The following is an 18,697-nucleotide window of genomic DNA, read 5'->3' on the forward strand; positions in this document are numbered from 1 at the left end:
CATATCTGCATTCTAGCACTGCCCCTGTGTATTACCCACTAAATGGGTTTGGGCTCAGAATTTTACCCTTTCTTCAACCGGGGTACCAAATTGCTCCCCCACAACTTCAGACCTGCTGCTTTTCTCCCTTCTCCCAAGTTTTACTACCAGCTAAGCTCTAACTTTGTTTCCTTTACACTGATCCTTCTTTATAGACGAAAGATATGGATTAGTAGATCAAGACAAGGAAGTAGAAGTGGTTTATTTTCAGTTGCCAAAGTGATCACCTGAGAAGGGCTCAAAAGGTAGTAAACCACTATCAAGAAAGAACAAGTCCCACTACTTCCACATGCCACCTTTATTAGAAGAAACACTCTTTCTCCTCAACTTTAAAATCAAGAATAACTTCAATAAGCTCTTGCTCCCACCACCTTGTCAAAAGACAAACACTTTTGTACCAATCTTTATGTATTTATTCACACATTCGATAAAAATGTCACAGTTAGAGGAGTGAAATCATTACAATGACATAAGTAACTATACAGACAGGCCCCAAGTGCAGTCAAAATTGCATAAAATCAAAAAAGCAACACACAGTTCCTTAATACCTACACACACACACACACACACACACACACACACACACACACACACTCACACAATCACACCCTTCCATGCACCAACATATAACACAAGGACTCTTCCCTGCCTTCTGTCAGGTTCTGGGGATGAGAAGAGAGAAATAATCAATGAAAAGAAGCTGGAACAGCTCAAAGCATCTCTGCCCTGCTAACCATTCAAAGAAAAGACATGAAACACTGGAACTGTTATTTCCTTGGCACAAAATTTAACAGGCATCAGCAAGGGTTTAAATCAGTCTCAGATTTAGATCCCTTTCTCAATAACACAAAAGGGAAGCTAGCAGAGAAAAAAGGGAAAATCTGGTCATTTAAGCTCTGAGAAAAAAGAAGAGAGGAGGATTTAAAATTTGATCCCTGTTCCCCTGACAGATTGGAGCATAATCATAAGTCAAACCAACCAGCCCAAACCAATACCATCTGACTGTGACTTCCATCAGTAAGGAGGCTTTTACTCTAGCTTTGAAGAAAGGAGGGGGAAAGTTCAGGTAAATAAGAGATATAAACCACAACCCCAATATGTTAGTATGTGGGGCAAGATTTCATCTATTCATTCACAGAGCTTTTCTGCAGCTCTGAGAGTTCCAAGCGAGCGGCCCAACCCCCATCCCTCTGCCTTCCAAGATGGATAAGTCCTCAGCATCCAGTCAAACCTGAAGTGTGAAAAATCATGCCTGACTCAAAATAGTGTTTTCTATGCAGTGTGACTATGGAAACATCTCAGTCAGCTCCCCCAATTCCTACTTTTTTGAAACAGAGATTAAAACACACACACAAATTGAACTAAATTTAAATGTGGCATTTTGAGTATCTCCATCAACCCTATTAAAACACTGATGATACAGAAAATTATTGTCTAAAAAGACTTCATTTCCTAGTGTTCTTGGTAAGCATACTAAGGCCTAGACGGAGGCAGTGATCCAAATGAATACAGTGCATAAATACAGAAAATGGCCAAATCAAAGGAAACTGTTTGGGCAAGATAAGTCAAAGGGGTGGTAGAAAGAGGCTGAAAGAAGAACCTTCTTGGTACAATCTTTATATCCCAAAAGAGAGAAACAAATTGAAGACAAGGCACTTGTACTGCCAAGCAACAGTTCGCACCCATTCAACACTAGAACAGTTACCAAGAGCATTCCCATGATCCCTCACTGAAAGACTCAACCGGCCAAATGCACTTCCCAGTTGGACCTTCAGAGCTGAGGGACATCCAAAACTGCAACAGGACCAGTGGTGGGAACTGGAATGTTGGCAGAGGAAACTCAGGAAAACCAAACAGCAGTCAGCCCCGTCTAGCCTGAAGTGAAAGGCTTGTTCCAGATTAGCCCATGAAATACTGAAATTCAAAATGCTTGGCCTACTATGACAAAGTCTCCAAGGACACCTCCTTCTCTCTGTTTCGATAAAGAGCAATTAAGGGCTCTGAATGACACTGGACACCAGTTATTGAATTATCTTGCACCTGTAGTTATAGCACACAAATGTCCCCATTCTGTAGCAGAGTGATCAGTGACCAGGGCAGGACCACAAGAAGCCTGTCTCTTCTTATCCCAAAGCCCTTCAAGCATACTCGATGCGGGCAGGGCCACAACTACCCTCATTCTTCCGCTCAGATGATGAAGAGGTGGTCTTGGCTTCACTGCCCATATCTAGAGGTTTAGCCGAAATATAGTCCTTTACTTTGATCTCCATGTTCTTGGCTTTCAGAGTGGCCATGTGCAGCTTCTCCAGGAAATCTGGCATACCTGTCAGAAGAAAGAAAAATTGGGGTAGGCATATATACAAACTGCAAGCACAAAGTTAGAAGGCCCAATTTCTTTGAGAGTAGAGACCTAATTCTTCCTAGTGGAGGTAACACCCAGGTTGATAACTTGGGAGTGACAGCTGCCTCCTAAAAGTAAAATAACCCATGACCACTAATCCTTTGAAAAAGAGTAGTGTACTGACTAGGCCATGTAAAGCCCCAAAAGGCTCTCCTTCAGATGATTAATATATCACAATGGCATAGCATAAATACTTGCCAATTTTATGTAGACAAATGTCAAATAGGAAAACCTAATCTCTCCATCCCTCCAACTGATATCAGAAGTTACCTATATACAGAGAACCAGAAAACAAGAAAATCACATGATGATGCTTTTCAAAGTAGAAAGCTGGGAAACAAAGGTGCAGTTACAGTCATGATGGGCAGCCCCTTGCTCTACATAACTGTCTAGAACTGTATTTCTACATTAGCTCTTAAAACCTCACACCAAGAACAAGCAAATATTCTTCTAAAAACTACCCTCTGGGGACAAGTTTTCTTTCTGAAACTCTAAAATTCTCATCCCTCCAAACCTCAGCTAAACGTTTTGATATCTTCGTAGTATTCAGAAATGACATCAGAAAAAGGTTTAATTTACCCAACAGGGTTCCAGCAAGAAAAATATTAATCTTACTGCTATTAAGAAACTAGAGAAAAGCAAATGCTCAGCCCCAATTGCAGCACCTATAATAAAGTACCCACTCACCACTGGAAACCATCCAACTAACACAGTATCGAGGAAACACAGTCTGGGGATTATCACTGTATGTCAACAAATAGTCAAAGCCATTCTGGAAAAGAAAACAGCAAACATAAAGTTACTTCAATTAGCCATCAAAACCTTTATCTCCAATACCACACAATAATCATGATCTAATTCTGGGGCAGAGTGCCATTTTTCAACCTGTACAAAAAAGAGCTAACACTGAAGACTTGATAGCCTTTAAAAGGCCTGCTTGAGGAGTAAGCAGGCGAGAAAATAACAAGAATAATGAACAGCCATATACCAGAGACATTTTGTGGGGGTGGAGTAGGGAATGGGATCAAAAACAGGGGGAAGTGCACAGGATTATGGTGATGGCACACAGGTGACTTGGTGATGGGAAACCCGTGGGGATTACAATTAAGATGGAAAAAAAAATGTACAAAATGATGTAAAAATAAACTTATAAAAAAATAATAAATAAATAAATAATAAAATAAATAAAAATTAAAAAATAAAAATTAAAAATAAAATAAAATACCTGCTTGCAAGGCTGGCCTTCAGCTGGAGTCTGAGAACTTAGCTACCAGAGTTCCCTGTCAAGTTACTGCTGAGGATGACCCACTGGCCTTCCTATGTTTGTGCAAACAATGTGGTTTGTGTTGAACACCTGGCTTTTGCCCCAAAGGTCTGGAATGAACATGCCCATGCGATCAGCCCCCCAAAAATTCTAGAGTGCCAAGTCTCTAAATGGGCTTCTCTAGGCAGAAGCATAACTCGTACTGCTGCATTTTCATTATTGAGGGAAGAATGTGTTGTGACTCCTCACAGGAAAGGGCACGAGGAAGTCTTTGTGTGGGTTTTTCAGACTCTGCATATGGCTTCCCTTAAATCTGGGTATGGGACCTCCCTGGTAGTGCAGGGAGTTAACTCTCAGCACTATGAAGCTATTCACAAACACTGCAGTAAAAGTTGGCTCCCTGGCCAGGGAGCTACCCACATGGCACAGCAGACCTCTCCTGTCTCTGGTGAATCCTCTCACCACCACCGCTGCCACCCTCAAGACCTCTAACTTGTATCCCAGTTCTTGTATGCATGCATGCATGCATGCATGCATGCATGCATGCATAAATAAATAAATAAATAAATAAATAAATAAATAAATAAATAAATAAATAAATCTGGGTATGTATCCTTACTATGTCATTTTAATAAATCTTAGTCACGAGTACTATATGCTGAATCCTGTGAGTCTAGCACATCACATATCTGAACATGTGAGCAGTCTTGAGGATCCCATATATAACCCCAATGTTTATAATTTATAGTCAGCCTCCCACATTGATCCTGATCCTAACCCAGACATCCCTTTCTAAAGACAATTAGCCACTGAATGCAGCCTTTTTTGTTTCCTACTTTCTAAAGCAAGGACTTTCAAACATCTTAAACTACATCACACTGTAAATTAACTTCTTTTTCAATGCAACGCAGCTCTCTCAGCCTCTCAGAGACATTCACACATATTTATGTAACTAACCAAGTCTCATGAAAGATGTTTATACAGTTTCTATTCTGTTCTTTTTGTAAGCTGGTCATAATGAACTAAATTAATTTTGGCTTCCATTCATAAATAGTAATCCAGTTTGAATATTATTCTAAAAATAGTGCAGTAGTAAACAGTTCTTTTAGCAGAGTTAAACTTCACACTGACTGAGATGGACCATTGTTTCTTAGTCACAGTCTTATTTTCCTTGGTATAAATAAAATATCTCAATGAAAACAAGAAAATCAATCTAAAAAACACAATTCATATAGCTCTAAAGAAAACAGAAGCAAGAGGGAGAAACAAAGCCATTATAAAATGAAGCTGAGGGTCCTCCCTGGTGGCACAGTGGGTTAAAGCACAGCACTAAGAAGCTAAAGCCACTTCAGCTTGAGTTCGATGCCCACCTCAGAGGTGACCCACATGGCCTGGCAGACCTCTCCTGACCCACCGGGGGCTCCCCTCAGCAGTGTACTCCGTCAATCTGCCTGTTCTGTTCCTCACTCTGTCTCCAGTCTCTGTCTCTCACTGCCCCTGCACCTCTGGCCTTTACCCCAGTTCTGTATGCATTAATAAATAAATCTTTAAAAAAAAAAAAATGAAGCTGATGTCTTACTTACAATTGGAAAGACACAGAAACAGCCCAAACGCCCAAAAGTGGATGACTAGATTAAAAAGATGTGGTCCATATACACAATGGAGTATTATTCAGCAACCAAAAAAATAAATACATGTCTTTTGCAGCAACATGGATGGAGCTGGAGAAGATCATGCTTAGTGAAATAAGCCAGAAAGAAAAGAAAAAATACCAGATGGTTTCACTCATAGCAGGAGTATAAAAGACCAGGTGAGAAAGTAGTAATAATAATGAACAGCTATATATCAGAGACATTTTATGGGGGTAGAGTGGGGAATGGGATCAAAAACAGTGGGGGGAGGGAAATGCAAGGCTGTGGTGATGGCACACAGGTGATTCGGTGATGGGAAGCCCAAAGGGATTGCAACTGAGTTGGAAAAATGCACAAAATGATGTTAAAAGAAACTATTATACAAAAAAAAAAAAAAAAAAATGAAGCTGAACAATGGAATTGGTATGTACATCCAACAGAGATTTGGTTATAAAAATAAGAAAACCCCACTAAGTAAAGAAAAAATTCTCAAAGAAAGGTCACAGAATTCTAAGGAAGACAGAGTGCATCAGTCATACCCTTTCATTTTATTAAAGGGGGCAAGGAAACAGAAATCCAGAAAGGTTTTACGTGTTTCTGTTCAGAGAATGCTGCTGCCAAGGACAGAACAACTGAGTCAGACACTTCTCACAAGTGTCTATTAGGTCAATGGAGTCAATGGATCATTACGATGTGTTTTGGGGAATCTTCCAGCTCTATCACCCCAAAGAGCAAGGGTTCCCCAAGGGTGATTTCCAGGCCAGCAGCATCATTCTTACCTGGGAACTTCCTAGGAATGCAATTCTTAGGCCATATTCCAATGTCTTTTAACAAGCTCCAGTACCTCAAACATGCCAAGTTTGAGAACCACTGCCCTACACAACCCACATCCTCCCTGGTTCAGATAAAAGGCATTCCTTGTGGAAATTCCAAACCCTCTACAAATCACCTCTTGGGTGATGCAAAACTCACCTCATCAAATGATTTGTGGGGACGAATAACCATTTGGGATTCATATGATCTGACCCTTACGAATTCCGGAGACTCTGGCACACTTGGGTGTTCCACAGCACTGGTAAAGGGGAAATTAAGGAAACTCTTATTACTGTCTACAAATGATACAAGAGCTGAAGTGAAGAGGACAATCTAAAATATTGGTTCTAATTTAAAAAATACAACAGGAGTCACTAAGATGAAATTAAGTTCTAAAACACAGTAGCTTCTTTGGTGGTTCTTGCCTCACTCTGTGTTGAAGACAGCACTTCTTTTTTTTTTTTTTTTTTAAATAACTAACACTAAAGAACTTTAAAAATGGTCTAGTTAAAAGTTTACACCCCTTCCATATTTCTAGATATCACCAGTCACAGTCCACTAAATTTCAGGTGGGATGGATGAGGTCATGGCTGCATGAACTCTGTGGGGGAATCATAAGGGCACTAAGAATACATAGGCCCCCACATAAAATATACATGAATGAAGGGCATTACTACAGGTACAATACCACAGGAAACAATCTCACATACCGTGACACCAACACCATCACGTTGTTTTCTTGATCCACACTATACCGCCGAACATAAACATAATCCCGTGAATACATTGGATACTAAAGAAATAGAGAGGCAAGATTAGTGTTATATCTCACATGGACATGGTAAAAGTGTCAACCAGAAAGAAAAATACTTACAGGAAAATGGGTTACCCAGTGAAGAACCTCAGAACCACTAACCACATCCCTCTCAATTACTTCCAGCTTGATTACCAGGGCATCCCACTTTTTTCTATACTCTGTATCCAGCTGCAAAAATAAAGAGCATCATGAAGACTCCAAATGCTTAGGCTGCCTCTGATCCAAGGGTCTTATTTTGCAACAGTGATCTGACTTAAGAGACAGTGTCAAAGTAGAAAAGACTCGACAATGTTTATTACGGAGAAGCCTTTTAAAATCCCTTCTCCTAGGACAATACCCTTACAATGAAAGCGAATCTTAATAATAAAAAGACAAGCTTAAGGGTCCCTCCCTGGTGGCGAAACAGATTGGAATGCAGCACTGCAAGCTGGATACAGCCACTTTAGTGTGAGTTCAAACCACGGCAGACCTCTCCTGACCCACTCACTGCTCCCCTCAGCAGTGTACTTTGTCCATCTGCCTGTGCTGCTCCCCACTCTGTCTCTGGTGAATACTCTCACCACCCCTGCACCTCTGGCCTGTACCCCAGTCCTGCATGGATAAATAAATCTTAAAAAAAAAAAAAAAAAAGACAAACCTAAGAAAAAAATATTGTAATAATGCAAGATGTGTCTGGAGAAAGAATGACACATTTGTTGATGGTGAAATTCTAAATCGTTTTAAACAGACAAGGAGCCAAAATTGTAAACATACACCTCACATAAAGAAATGCAAGTAGCAGGGAAAAGATGGAGAATAAATCAGGTAAAAAGGGTCAAATGTATGGTGAAGGAAAACAGGGGACTTTATTGGTGAAGTTAATATAGCATACACAAATGATGTATGATGGTGACATCTGAAACCTCTACGTTACAATACTATGTTACTACAAAAATTAAGAGAAATGCAAGTAGCATTAATTTAATTTCTAACATCACTAGTGGCTAAGGAATTTCAAAATAAAATATATACATTCAAATCAACAAAAATATAACACCATATGACACTTAAACTAGCTCATAAATGACCAGCAAAAAATATTAAAATTAAAAAAAAATTTTATAGTAGAACCCCAGGTAATCTCACTTCCTATCTTCATATATTCCAAACCCCCAAGGAGAAAAGCAGTCTTTAGACTAATCCTCTCCACCTTTACTCAATAAATATTTTCACTGTGGAAATGTTTCAGATTACTAAATCCTGCCGGGGAAAATGCTATAAAGGACAATACTAAATCAACAGAGAAAACTGAAATACAAACAAAAGATTAGTGAGTATTGTATCACTGTTAAGTTTTCTGACTTTGGTAACAGTGCCATGTTTACTTAGAAAACACAACTGGGAACTAGCAATCCCACTCCCAGTTATCTATCCAAAGGACACAAAAACACTGACTCAAAGGACACCTGCAATCCCATGTCAACTGCTGCTCTATTTACAACAGGGAAGATGTGGAATCAACCCAATGCCCAAAAACAGATGACTGAATTAAAAAGATGTGATATATATACACAATGGAATATTACTCTGCAATCAAAAAAAAAAGGATAGACACATGCCTTTTGCATCAACATGGATAGAGCTGAAAGGGATCATCTTAGTGAAATAAGCCAGAAAGAAAATGAAAAATACTGGATGGCTTTGCTCATAGCAGGAGCATAAGGGACACAGGAAAAAAATAATTGGCATAAAGAAAAAATGAAAAACAATGAACAACTATAAACCAGAGACATTTTATGGGGGTAGAGATGGAGAGGGGTATAAGGATCAAAACTGGAGTGGGGTGGGAAGAGTGCACAGGACCATGGTGATGGCACAGGGGTGAACTGGTGGTGGGAAGTCCAAGGGGATTACAACTGAGATGATAAAATACACAAAATGAAGAATGATGTAAAAAATAAATTAAAAATAAACACTATGTACATATTACAAAAAAATTACTATACATAGTTCTTGTTAGGAATGGAAGTCACATCGACAGATGCTTTTGTTTGAGGCTACTTGAACTATAATATTTAAATTATGCCACATAAAATATATATTAACACATATGGATATTATCTAGATCTATTGGAGTAATCACTTTGTGATGTATGTTTATATGTGTGTGTGTGAGACAGTGAGAAATAATTACATATCTAAAACTAATACATTGTTACAAGTCAATGATATAGCAATAAAGTTGGGGTAACACACACACACACAAACACACACAAAGAAAAAAGAAAATGCATGGGGGCCCTCCCTAGTTGTGCGATGGGTTAAGCACAGCACTGTGAATATAGCTGCAGCCATTTCAGCACAAGTTCAATGGCAGGCAGGTGACCCACATGGCATAGCAGACCTCTCGTCTCACCCACTACTCCTCTCAGCAGTGTAATTCGTCAATCTGCCTGTTCTCTCCCCACTGTCTCTGGTGAATCCTCTCGCCACCCCTGCACCTCTGGCCTGTTCCCCAGTTCTGTATGCATAAATAAATAAATCTTTTAAAAAAAAATACACATGGAAGGATTTAAGAATAAATGGCCATGATATGTGCAAAATTGTTTAGGAAAAAAATTATAATGTCTCCTAAATATATTAAAAGTACACAAGTCGGCCCTCCCTGGTGGCGCAGCGGGTTAAAGCACAGCACTAAGAAGCTTAAGCCACTTCCGCATGAGTTCGATCCCCGCCCGCCCTGGAGGTGACCACATGGCGAGGCAGACCTCTCCTGACCCGCCCGCTGCTCCCCTCAGCAGTGTACTTCGTCGATCTGCCTGTTCTGCTCCCCACTCTGTCTCTGGTGAATCCTCTCACCCTCTGCATCTCTGGCCTGTACCCCAGTTCTGTACGAATAAATAAATAAATCTTTAACAAAAAAAAAAATTAAAAAAAAAGTACACAAGTCTACTCCTTGATATGATCTTCCCAAAAGTCCTAAGAGGGCATAGAATCAGTTTCATTCCCATCCTCCATTGTAAGTCAAATGTTTACCAGCTATGATGTGGACTGTAAGACAAGGAGTATAGCAGACAGGTGTACTGAAGCTTGTCACCTAAATCAAAGAAATTATTCTTGTGAACAATGGTAACTGGGTTCTAGGCTTCAAGGCTCCAAATTTAGGATGAAAAATTTACTCACCTGAACATTGAAGAATTGCCGGGGAGTCACATCTGTGTAGGTTCCAAAAACTAGAGTGACAGGAAAGAAAAAGGTTATGTTTGCTATACTCTCAACACCATCTTATTCTTAGGACTTAATTGTATTTCAGTTATAGAGTACAAACAGATCTTAAAGACAAATTCTCAACTAGAAGTCATATTCAGGCAGTAAAATAAGATGAAGACAACCTACAGGAAAGCCCAGCAAAGAAGACACAGCTTTGTCACCTTGGAGAGGAATAACAAAAAACCATGGCAACTTTTCTAAGAAATTAGAATATAACAGTTTAGAGATGTATGAGGAATAGAAATTCTGCACACCTGGGCGACCACAGGACACACTCACAAGGCAGTCAGGCTGGTCTCACCTCTGTACTGGTAAAGGTGTGTGCCTATAATTGGGCGCCGCCACAGCTTAAAGTGTTTCTTATCCATCACCATTTCCCATGGTTGTTCTCTGTCCCCTGAATCTTCATTCCCTTCTGTTTGGGGATTTGGTTCTGGAAGTTGCCGTCTAACTCCAGAGTTCTGAAACATACATGACATTTCTTCCAACCGTTTCATCTCATCAATGGATCTGGAAAGGAGAAAAACAGCAAATATAGTGCACATTGGTTGGAGTCAGCCATAGGAAGTCTTGTCCACACACAAGACTTGTATAAGAAAGGTATAGGTTTAAATAGTATAAAATACAGGCAATAAAAACACAAATTCCTGAGTCTAAATCCCAGTCCAACATTCATTAACTAGAAGATTAAATTACCTAATCAGCCCTTATTGCATAATCTAAACAATGATACCTACCTCAAAGGCTGATTGTAAAAATTAGATAAACGTAGGGCCCTCCCTGGTGGTGCAACAGGTTAGGGCGTAGCACTACAAACTGCCACAACAGCTTCAGTGTGAGTTCAATCCCCCGCCCCAGAGGTGACCCACAGGGCGCGGCAGACTTCTCCTGACCCGCCCGCTGCTCCCCTCAGCAGTGTACTTCATCAGTCTGCCTGTTCTGCTCCCCACTCTGTCTCTGGTGAAGCCTCTCACCGCCCCTGAACCTCTAGCTTGTACCCCAGTTCTGTATGAATAAATAAATCTTTTTTAAAAATCAGATAAGCATATGCAAAGAGCTTAGTACTTAGTACATAATCAGTCCTTAGATGTTAACCATGAAGGCTTAAGACTGTGAAATGGCATTTGGTATCTTTCGCCCATTTTTATTGTGTTGTTTGTCTTCCTATTACATTGTAGGAGTATGTACATATTTTCCTTCTCTCTCTCTCTTTTTAAATTTATTTGTGAATACAGAACTAGGATACAGGCCAGAGGTGCAGGGGCGGTGAGAGGATTCACCAGAGACAGAGTAGGAAGCCAGACAGTCAGATTGTCAAAGTACACTGCTGAGGGAAGCAGCGGGCAGGTCAGGAGAGGTGTGCTGTGCCATGTGGGTCACCTCTGGGGTGGGCATCGAACTCATGCGGAAATGGCTTTAGCTTTTTAGTGCTGGGCTTTAACCAGCTATGCTACCAGGGAGTCTAATTATTTCTTTTAAAGAAATAATTCACATACCACAGGAATCACCCTTTTCCAGTATACATTTCGGTATTTTTAAATATAGCCACAGGTTGTGCAATCATCACTTATCCAAATCAGCAGTCACTCCCCATTCCTGCCCTCCCCCAATACGTAGTAGGCACTAACCTACCTTTTATCTCTATGGAATTGCCACCTGTGGGCATTTCATTTAAACAAAATAATGTAAGATACAGTCTATTGTGTTTGGCTTTTCTCACTTATGTTGTCAAAGTTCACTCATGCCATACTTAATTCATATTTACAGTTGAAAAATAACCTGTTGTATGGATATACACCATATTTTGTTTATTCATCAGGTAATGGTCATTACATTTCTTCTTTTGAAATACTTAAGAATAATGTTTAAAAAATTTTGTGTAAATATAGGGTGAATTCCTAGGAGTGGACTTGTTAAGACAGTAATGACTCTTTAAGGAAGAGTTACTTTTTGAGGAAGGGCCAAACTATTTTCCAAAGAAGCTACACTATTTTTTAACCACACTAACAAAGTATGAGGCTTCCAACTGCTTTACACCCTTGTCAGCAGTTGTCATTGTCCATCTTTTAAGTTCTATCAATCCTATTGGGTGTGAAGTGCTATATCACTGAGGTATTGAGATTTGTACTTCTCTAAAGATTAATGATGTTGGTCACATTTGCATTTGCTTATTAGCTATTTGTGTGTGTTGGAGAAATACCTATTGAATGCCTTATCTTTTTTTTTTTTTTTTTGCTTCCAAAACTGGCAAGGAGTCGAAGTGTGTTAATCTGCCTTATCTATTTTTAAACAAAATGAGCTGTAATTTTATTTCTGAACTGCCAGAGTATGTGTTCTGGTTACCAGTACCCTATCAGATATATCATTTACAAATATTTTCTCCCATTTTGTAGGTTGTCTATTCATTTTCTTGATAGTATATTTTCTGTGTAAAAGTTTTCCCTTTCGATGAAGTCCAATTAATCTGATTTTTTCTTTTATTACTGATGTTTTTGGTGTTCTAAGAAATCACTGCCTAATCCAAGGTCACAAGGACATATTTTCTTCCAAGAGATTTTGTTTTAGCTTACACTTAGATCTTTGATACACTTTGACATTTATCCATTAAAACTTTCAGTATGGCATGAGAAATGTCTTAATCTATTATTTTGTATGTGCAACTCTAGATGTTGCAGTATCAATTATCCTGACACCTTTGTTGAAACAAATGACGGGGCCCTCCCTGGTGGCGCAGCGGGTTAAAAGCACAGCACTGAGAATCTAAACCCACTTCTGGATGAGTTCGATTCCTGCCTGCCTGGAGGAGATCCACATGGCATGGCAGACCTCTCCTGACCGGCCCGCTGCTCCCCTCAGCAGTGTACTTCCCCGATCTGTCTGTTCTGCTCCCCACTCTGTCTCTGGTGAATCCTCTCACCTTCCGCATCTCTGGCCTGTACCCCAGTTCTGTATAAATAAATAAATAAATAAATAAATCTTTAAAAAAAAAAAGAAACAAATGACCATAAACATAGGTTTTGTAGCAAGTCTTGGCTGTTATTTTGACATGATTTTCATGTCAATGCTGAGTGACCCAACTCACATCTTTCTGGTTATTTCCTCGTTAGCTTGAGTTAACCAATGTCAGTTTCTTTCCGTACAACCAAAAACTCAAACCCATTAACTTATACTGATATCCTGATGAAAAAGGTAACCATCTTTAAAAAGTTCTACTTTGAAAAGTTACAAAACAAGATTTGACTATTACCACCGCAAAGACTAGAAATAGGGAAGAAACTTTAGTGTAGACAGTAGGATCTATCAGAGGAGAAAGTAAAAGGAAAACCACAGGAAGACTTATTCAGAGTATATTTCAAGCATCAGATAGCACTTTCAGGACAGTAGAGAATACAATCAATAAAAATTAAGCACCACTCTTGAATGTCATTTTTATCACATAATGAAAAGGGCATGAATGTTTTATTAAACATTAGAGGCTCATAAAAGAATTGAATAGTAACAAGGTTTTAAGAAAATTAAGCTATATGACTACCATTATATAACTTTAATGACCTGAACTTGAGAGGTACTGAGCTTCTGATTCATTGTTTAATTAGGTTCTCCTATAATAAAAGATCACTAGGTGGCCTTGATTAAAATTATGACACACAGCCCTCCCTAATGGCAGAAGGAGTTGAAGTGCAATACAATGAAGCTGCCCAAAGCCACTATAGCACCAGTTTGATCCCAGCCAGGGAGCTGACCCACATGGCACAGCAAACCTCTCCTGTTTCCCCCACTGCTCCCTTGGCAGTGTGTTTCAGTCTGCCTGTTCTGCTCCCCACATTGTCTCTAGTGAATCCTCTCACCCCTCCACCTCTGGCCTGTATCCCAGTTCTTGTGCATAATTAAATTTTTTTTATTAAAATTTTTTTATGACACTTAAGTCCCTAACAGGGGATAGAAATGTCTTGTAGAGGTATGACATTCATTCTTTGAATAGCACATTAGGAATGTTGGAGAAAGACTATACCATAAAAATGTAAATGATTATTATATACTCAGGTTCAAGAATCTCCGAAGGGTCTCAACTTCTAAATCCTTAGAGGACAGACATCAATTAACACACAGGTGCACAAAGTCCCTTACTATCAGAGAAAAGAAAAACCTCTCCCCATATCTCTCCTTAGAGAGAAAAGAAGAGCTAAAGATTTTTCCCAAAATAGTAACCAAACCAGCAGATTAGAAAGAGGATCGAGGAAACCAATCAATACTTCCTTCTCCCAAACTAAAGTCTCTTCAATTATTTGAGAACGAATGGAATTAAAGTTATGTGAACTCAAAATTAGAGTAAGTACATCAATGTCTGGCTCATCTACAAGGTCCTATATTCAATACAGAGCTTGCTGTATGTAAGGCTCCAAAATTAATCTAATAAATTGACCCTGCAATTAGTAATTTCAGTAAGACTAGCTCACATAATCCCTCCTCAAATGCCAAATTATTGTCAAAGGTAGAGATTTCAAGTATAATCCCAAAATACACACCTAGAAATAAAGGACACCAACTATCTCATTGAAATTCTCTGCTAGCTGGTTAATGGTAAAATAATGAAGATAATCTCAAATCTGAAAGTTGTCTAACTGAAGCCAACTGGGTCAGAACGCTAGACCAAGTATTAACAAGTGATTTCTACAGCAGCTCCATCAGTGACTCAAAATCACTTTGAGGGGCCTCCCTGGTGGCGCAAGGGGTTAAGTCTTAGCACTATGAATCTAATCACAGCCACTGCAGCATGAGTTAGAGCTCTTGCCAGGGAGGTGACCCAGATGGCACAGCAGACCTCTCCTGTCTGATCACTGTTCCCTCAGCATTGTATTTCAGTCAATCCACCTGTTCTGCTCCCCTCTATGTCACTGGTGACTCGCCTCACCTCCCGCCCCACACCTCTGGTCTGCACCCTAGCTCTTGTATGCATAAATAAATAAATCTTAAAAAAACAAAATCACTTTAAACAAATTGCTTCTTTGCTCAAATTTTCTTGCTGTTGCTAGATTAAGGATATCCTATTAAGATGTCCTGAAGCACAAGAGAACAGAAAGCAAGTTATCTTTTTTTTTTACAGAATCTCAAACAGCATAGGAAAAAACATATTCCATTTTAAAACACACACATTCATGCACTGCCATCACTGTTTTACCAAGACAGCAGTATCAGAATTAGTTTGTACCAGTTGGTACAGACACACCACAAGAAAGCCAAAAGCTATGATTTAGGGATCATGAGACAAACATGCTCTTCTATCAATGATGAAATAAATGTACTTATACTGAGAACACATTCAACTGTGCTCCATTATGAAAGTTGTCCAAAATACTCTAAATAGAATAAATAAAACCTAAGATATTCAAAACTGGTTTTGACAACCTCAGCAATGCCTCCCACGTTGAAAAACAAAAGCTAACCACTACTCAGAATATATTAGTTAATAAAACATAAACATGACAAACTATCAGAACTAAGACCTATGGAAACACTGCACTACCAAGGTTTAGTTGAATAGCATTTTATCTGCAGCCCTATCAAGCTAACAAACATTAAAACAAACAAACAAAAGCCAATCTCCAAATGACCAACTTGATCAAGTTTAAGTACATGACTGAATCCAAGCACAAAGAACAATTAAGTGTTAAATGAGGGCCTTTGCTGCTGCGACCCTGAAGAGAGTCAGAAAAGGCACCTTAGGTATTAGGACTGAGCTTCATCTAAGCTTCTGAAATGCTAAAGCTGCTAAATCCAGAGCAATACCGCCTCAGGAGCTGGATTAGAAACAGGGTTTCCACTGTCCCCTGGTTTCAGACAGTTCCAAGAAAGGGAAACTGAATGAATACTGGAGGACCTGACATAAACTTGTCTGATCTTTTTCTGCCAGAGAGTAGTGACCACAGACTCAAATGTTAATCACATTTATTTCCTGTCTTCTCCCCTTTAGCTCCTGCAAATGGGATAACTGCTAAACAACATCCATAAGAACACATGCAGTAACACAAATTGTCATCCACCACCCAGGCCTGATACTCTTCAGCTCCCACTCCCAAAACATCTTCCTTTCTTTTGTACTAGAAGCCTCTTCTGGTCTTTCTCCTCTTCCCAAACAGATCCAACTGGGAAGCACCACCCCTCCTCCTCCAAACTTCACCCCGTGGAACATGGCATTTCCTAATCAAAGATAAAATGAAAATTGAAGCAATTACTTGATCATTTCTCAGTTTAAAAGCTTCCTTCCCATAAATTATTTCTCACATCTAAGATTGTTTCACTAGACCAAATGGACAATCACAAAATACTAACATACTTTGCTATCTTAGCGTTTTATAAGGTTAGTTGTGGCTATGAATTTAAATTGCATTTACAAAATTGTCATTTTTCCTGCTAGGGAAAATGTTCTTAAGCTAAATTCAATTTTGCACAAACAGATGGCTGACAGCTGGGTACTTACTACACCCTCCAAACAGGTCAGTGTTAACTTTATAGAAGTGATTTCCATTTTTAAACTAACCAAAAAATGTGAAACAGAATAAATATCTAGACTTGAGTGGGATCTACTAGGGAAGGGGCTGTTAGGTTCCTGAAATCAGTTTCAGAGTATGGAAGGGGTGGGGGGCGGCCAGGTAAGGCACAGTTTAGAAATAACTATTAAAAACAACCATCAGAAACAATGTACAGCAAGAGTCAAAGCAAGGTCACCGGCCCTCATAACTAGGTCTCAGATTTAGAAGCAGAGATTGACGGATTCAGTCACTGGTACAGATGGCACTTTTCACACGGGGTTTTGGTGGGAGTGTGACTTCAGAACAGTTCCAGTTAAAGTGGCCAAAATACTGACCTAATTCTTACAGGTTCTGGACTGCTGGTTTGACCAGCGATACAAAGTGCCCTCAATCCCATAATTCTGCCACAAGTCAAAATGACAAGAGCGCTTTTCTGTATTTCCCACAAAGCCCCATACGGACAGAAGGCAATTCTTTAAATTAGATAACCATACCCTTAGGCCAAAATCAAAACCTGTTTTGAATTTGCACCTTTCTGGACGTGTTAAAAGAACGCCTGAACCATAGCCCACAGGCCTTCAATATCTGCTTTTAACAATGTTATTTCAAGAGCATCACGCTCCCCACCCAAGTCTCTCCCCTACTCTCCCACACATTGCTAATGCAACAAATCAAATTAACAGAGGCAACAAAAACGCGGTTTGCTAAAACTGGATCAAGCTACTGCATCGCCTTTAAAAAAAAGTACCCCCGGGTCAAGGGGGCGCAGCACGAAGGCAGGCCCCCCCAGATTCCACATCCCAACACCACCGGCCATCACCCCCGGGTCATGCCCACCTCGCCGCCGGCCTTACCTCTGCAACTCCTCCTCTTGGATCCTCTCCTCGTCCCACACGAAGACACCTGCGAGCGCCGCCATCAACGCGGTGGCGTGGCCAGGTCGGCCACGCAGCCGGCGCCAGAGGCGGCCGAGCAGGACTCGGCGGGAGCTTTCGGAGTAGAGGCGGCCGTAGAGCAGCGCGATCTGCTGCGCGCGCCGCACGCGCAGGCCCGTCACGAAGCGGCATTGATTGGCCAGCAGGGCCAGCAGGCCCCCACCCCGCGCCCCCACGGCGCCCGCCAGCCAGGCGGCCAGGGTGGCCGGCGGCCTCCGCGGAAACATGCTGCCCCTACGCGCCCCTCGGAACCTCGCTGGACCCCGAGCCTGCCGCGCGCCCGGAAGCGAAAGAGGCCTCCCTCACGGGGCGAAAGGCACGAGCCAGGGGAAGCGCGGGCGGCTTGCACCAACTTTGCCTAGTTGTCCGCCGCCAAACTCGTCTCACAGTCTAACAAGTGCTTCATCACTCTCCACAGCAACCGCCCAGGAACTGTCCCCTCAGAGGTGGTCCGTCATGGGGGTGGTCCCGCGACGGCTGCAAGAGGTGCTCCTGGCCGCGCGCCGGACTCGTAGGCGTGAGTCAGTCCCCTCGGCCTTCTCCCTCCTCGGCGTCCTCCAGCCGGAGCCAGGGCCCGTGGTGCAGAGCACGCGGGGAGCTTCAAGGCGAGCGGCTCCGTGCGGCCAGCAGGCGAGGTCCGAGCTGTTCCGCGTCCGCCACATGCGCTGCCTGCCTGCAACCTACCCTCCTCTCCGCCGCCCGGTCCTGATTGGGCGTGACCCAGACTCCCCGGTGCTGATTGGCACAGCCAAATGCTCTTTATCTCTTGCTCCCGCCCCTTCGCGGGGCGCGCCGGCTAGCAAGGTAGGTGGCGCGACGACTTAGCGCTAGTCAAGGGCGCCCCGGAGAGTGACCGTCGGACCCCGCCGCCATTTTCCCGCCCCCACCCCGCTGAGGGCGCGCGGCCAGGTGCCTTTTAGGATCCTGCACGGTGCTCTGTGGTCCTGAGGACTGGGGCCGACGCTTCATTCACTACTCTAGGGTGGAGTGGAGTCTCCGCTGGGCCCTGGGGGCGTTG

The 18,697-nt window shown here is 41.4% G+C and overlaps 1 protein-coding gene across 1 annotated transcript; it reads right to left on the minus strand.

Moving 5' to 3' along the window:
* Positions 1-247: 247 nt before the first annotated feature.
* On the minus strand, positions 248-18,343 carry STARD7 (StAR-related lipid transfer (START) domain containing 7). Its single transcript, XM_004686126.2, has 8 exons — positions 17,599-18,343; positions 10,516-10,724; positions 10,128-10,177; positions 7,023-7,133; positions 6,859-6,941; positions 6,308-6,407; positions 3,128-3,212; positions 248-2,362 (listed from the first exon to the last, which is right to left on the minus strand). The coding sequence occupies exons 1-8, from the start codon at positions 17,904-17,906 to the stop codon at positions 2,178-2,180; spliced, it is 1,131 nt and encodes a 376-aa protein (XP_004686183.1). The 5' UTR covers positions 17,907-18,343; the 3' UTR covers positions 248-2,177.
* Between the last annotated feature and the right edge of the window lie 354 nt (positions 18,344-18,697).

Source organism: Condylura cristata, unplaced genomic scaffold (assembly GCF_000260355.1).
Source record: "Condylura cristata isolate star-nosed mole 26May11 unplaced genomic scaffold, ConCri1.0 scaffold00020, whole genome shotgun sequence".
Classification (NCBI taxonomy): domain Eukaryota; kingdom Metazoa; phylum Chordata; class Mammalia; order Eulipotyphla; family Talpidae; genus Condylura; species Condylura cristata.

What these genes read in the sequence shown, in the direction of transcription:
- STARD7 (XM_004686126.2), bottom strand. Translation starts at nt 17,906, where the DNA reads ATGTTTCCGCGGAGGCCGCCGGCCACCCTGGCCGCCTGGCTGGCGGGC. An exon ending in CAAGAGGAGGAGTTGCAGAG is followed by an intron (nt 10,725 to 17,598) that starts GTAAGGCCGGCG and finishes TCTCCTTTCCAG; the next exon opens with ATCCATTGATGAGATGAAAC. An exon ending in GGCAATTCTTCAATGTTCAG is followed by an intron (nt 7,134 to 10,127) that starts GTGAGTAAATTT and finishes TTATTTTTGCAG; the next exon opens with CTGGATACAGAGTATAGAAA.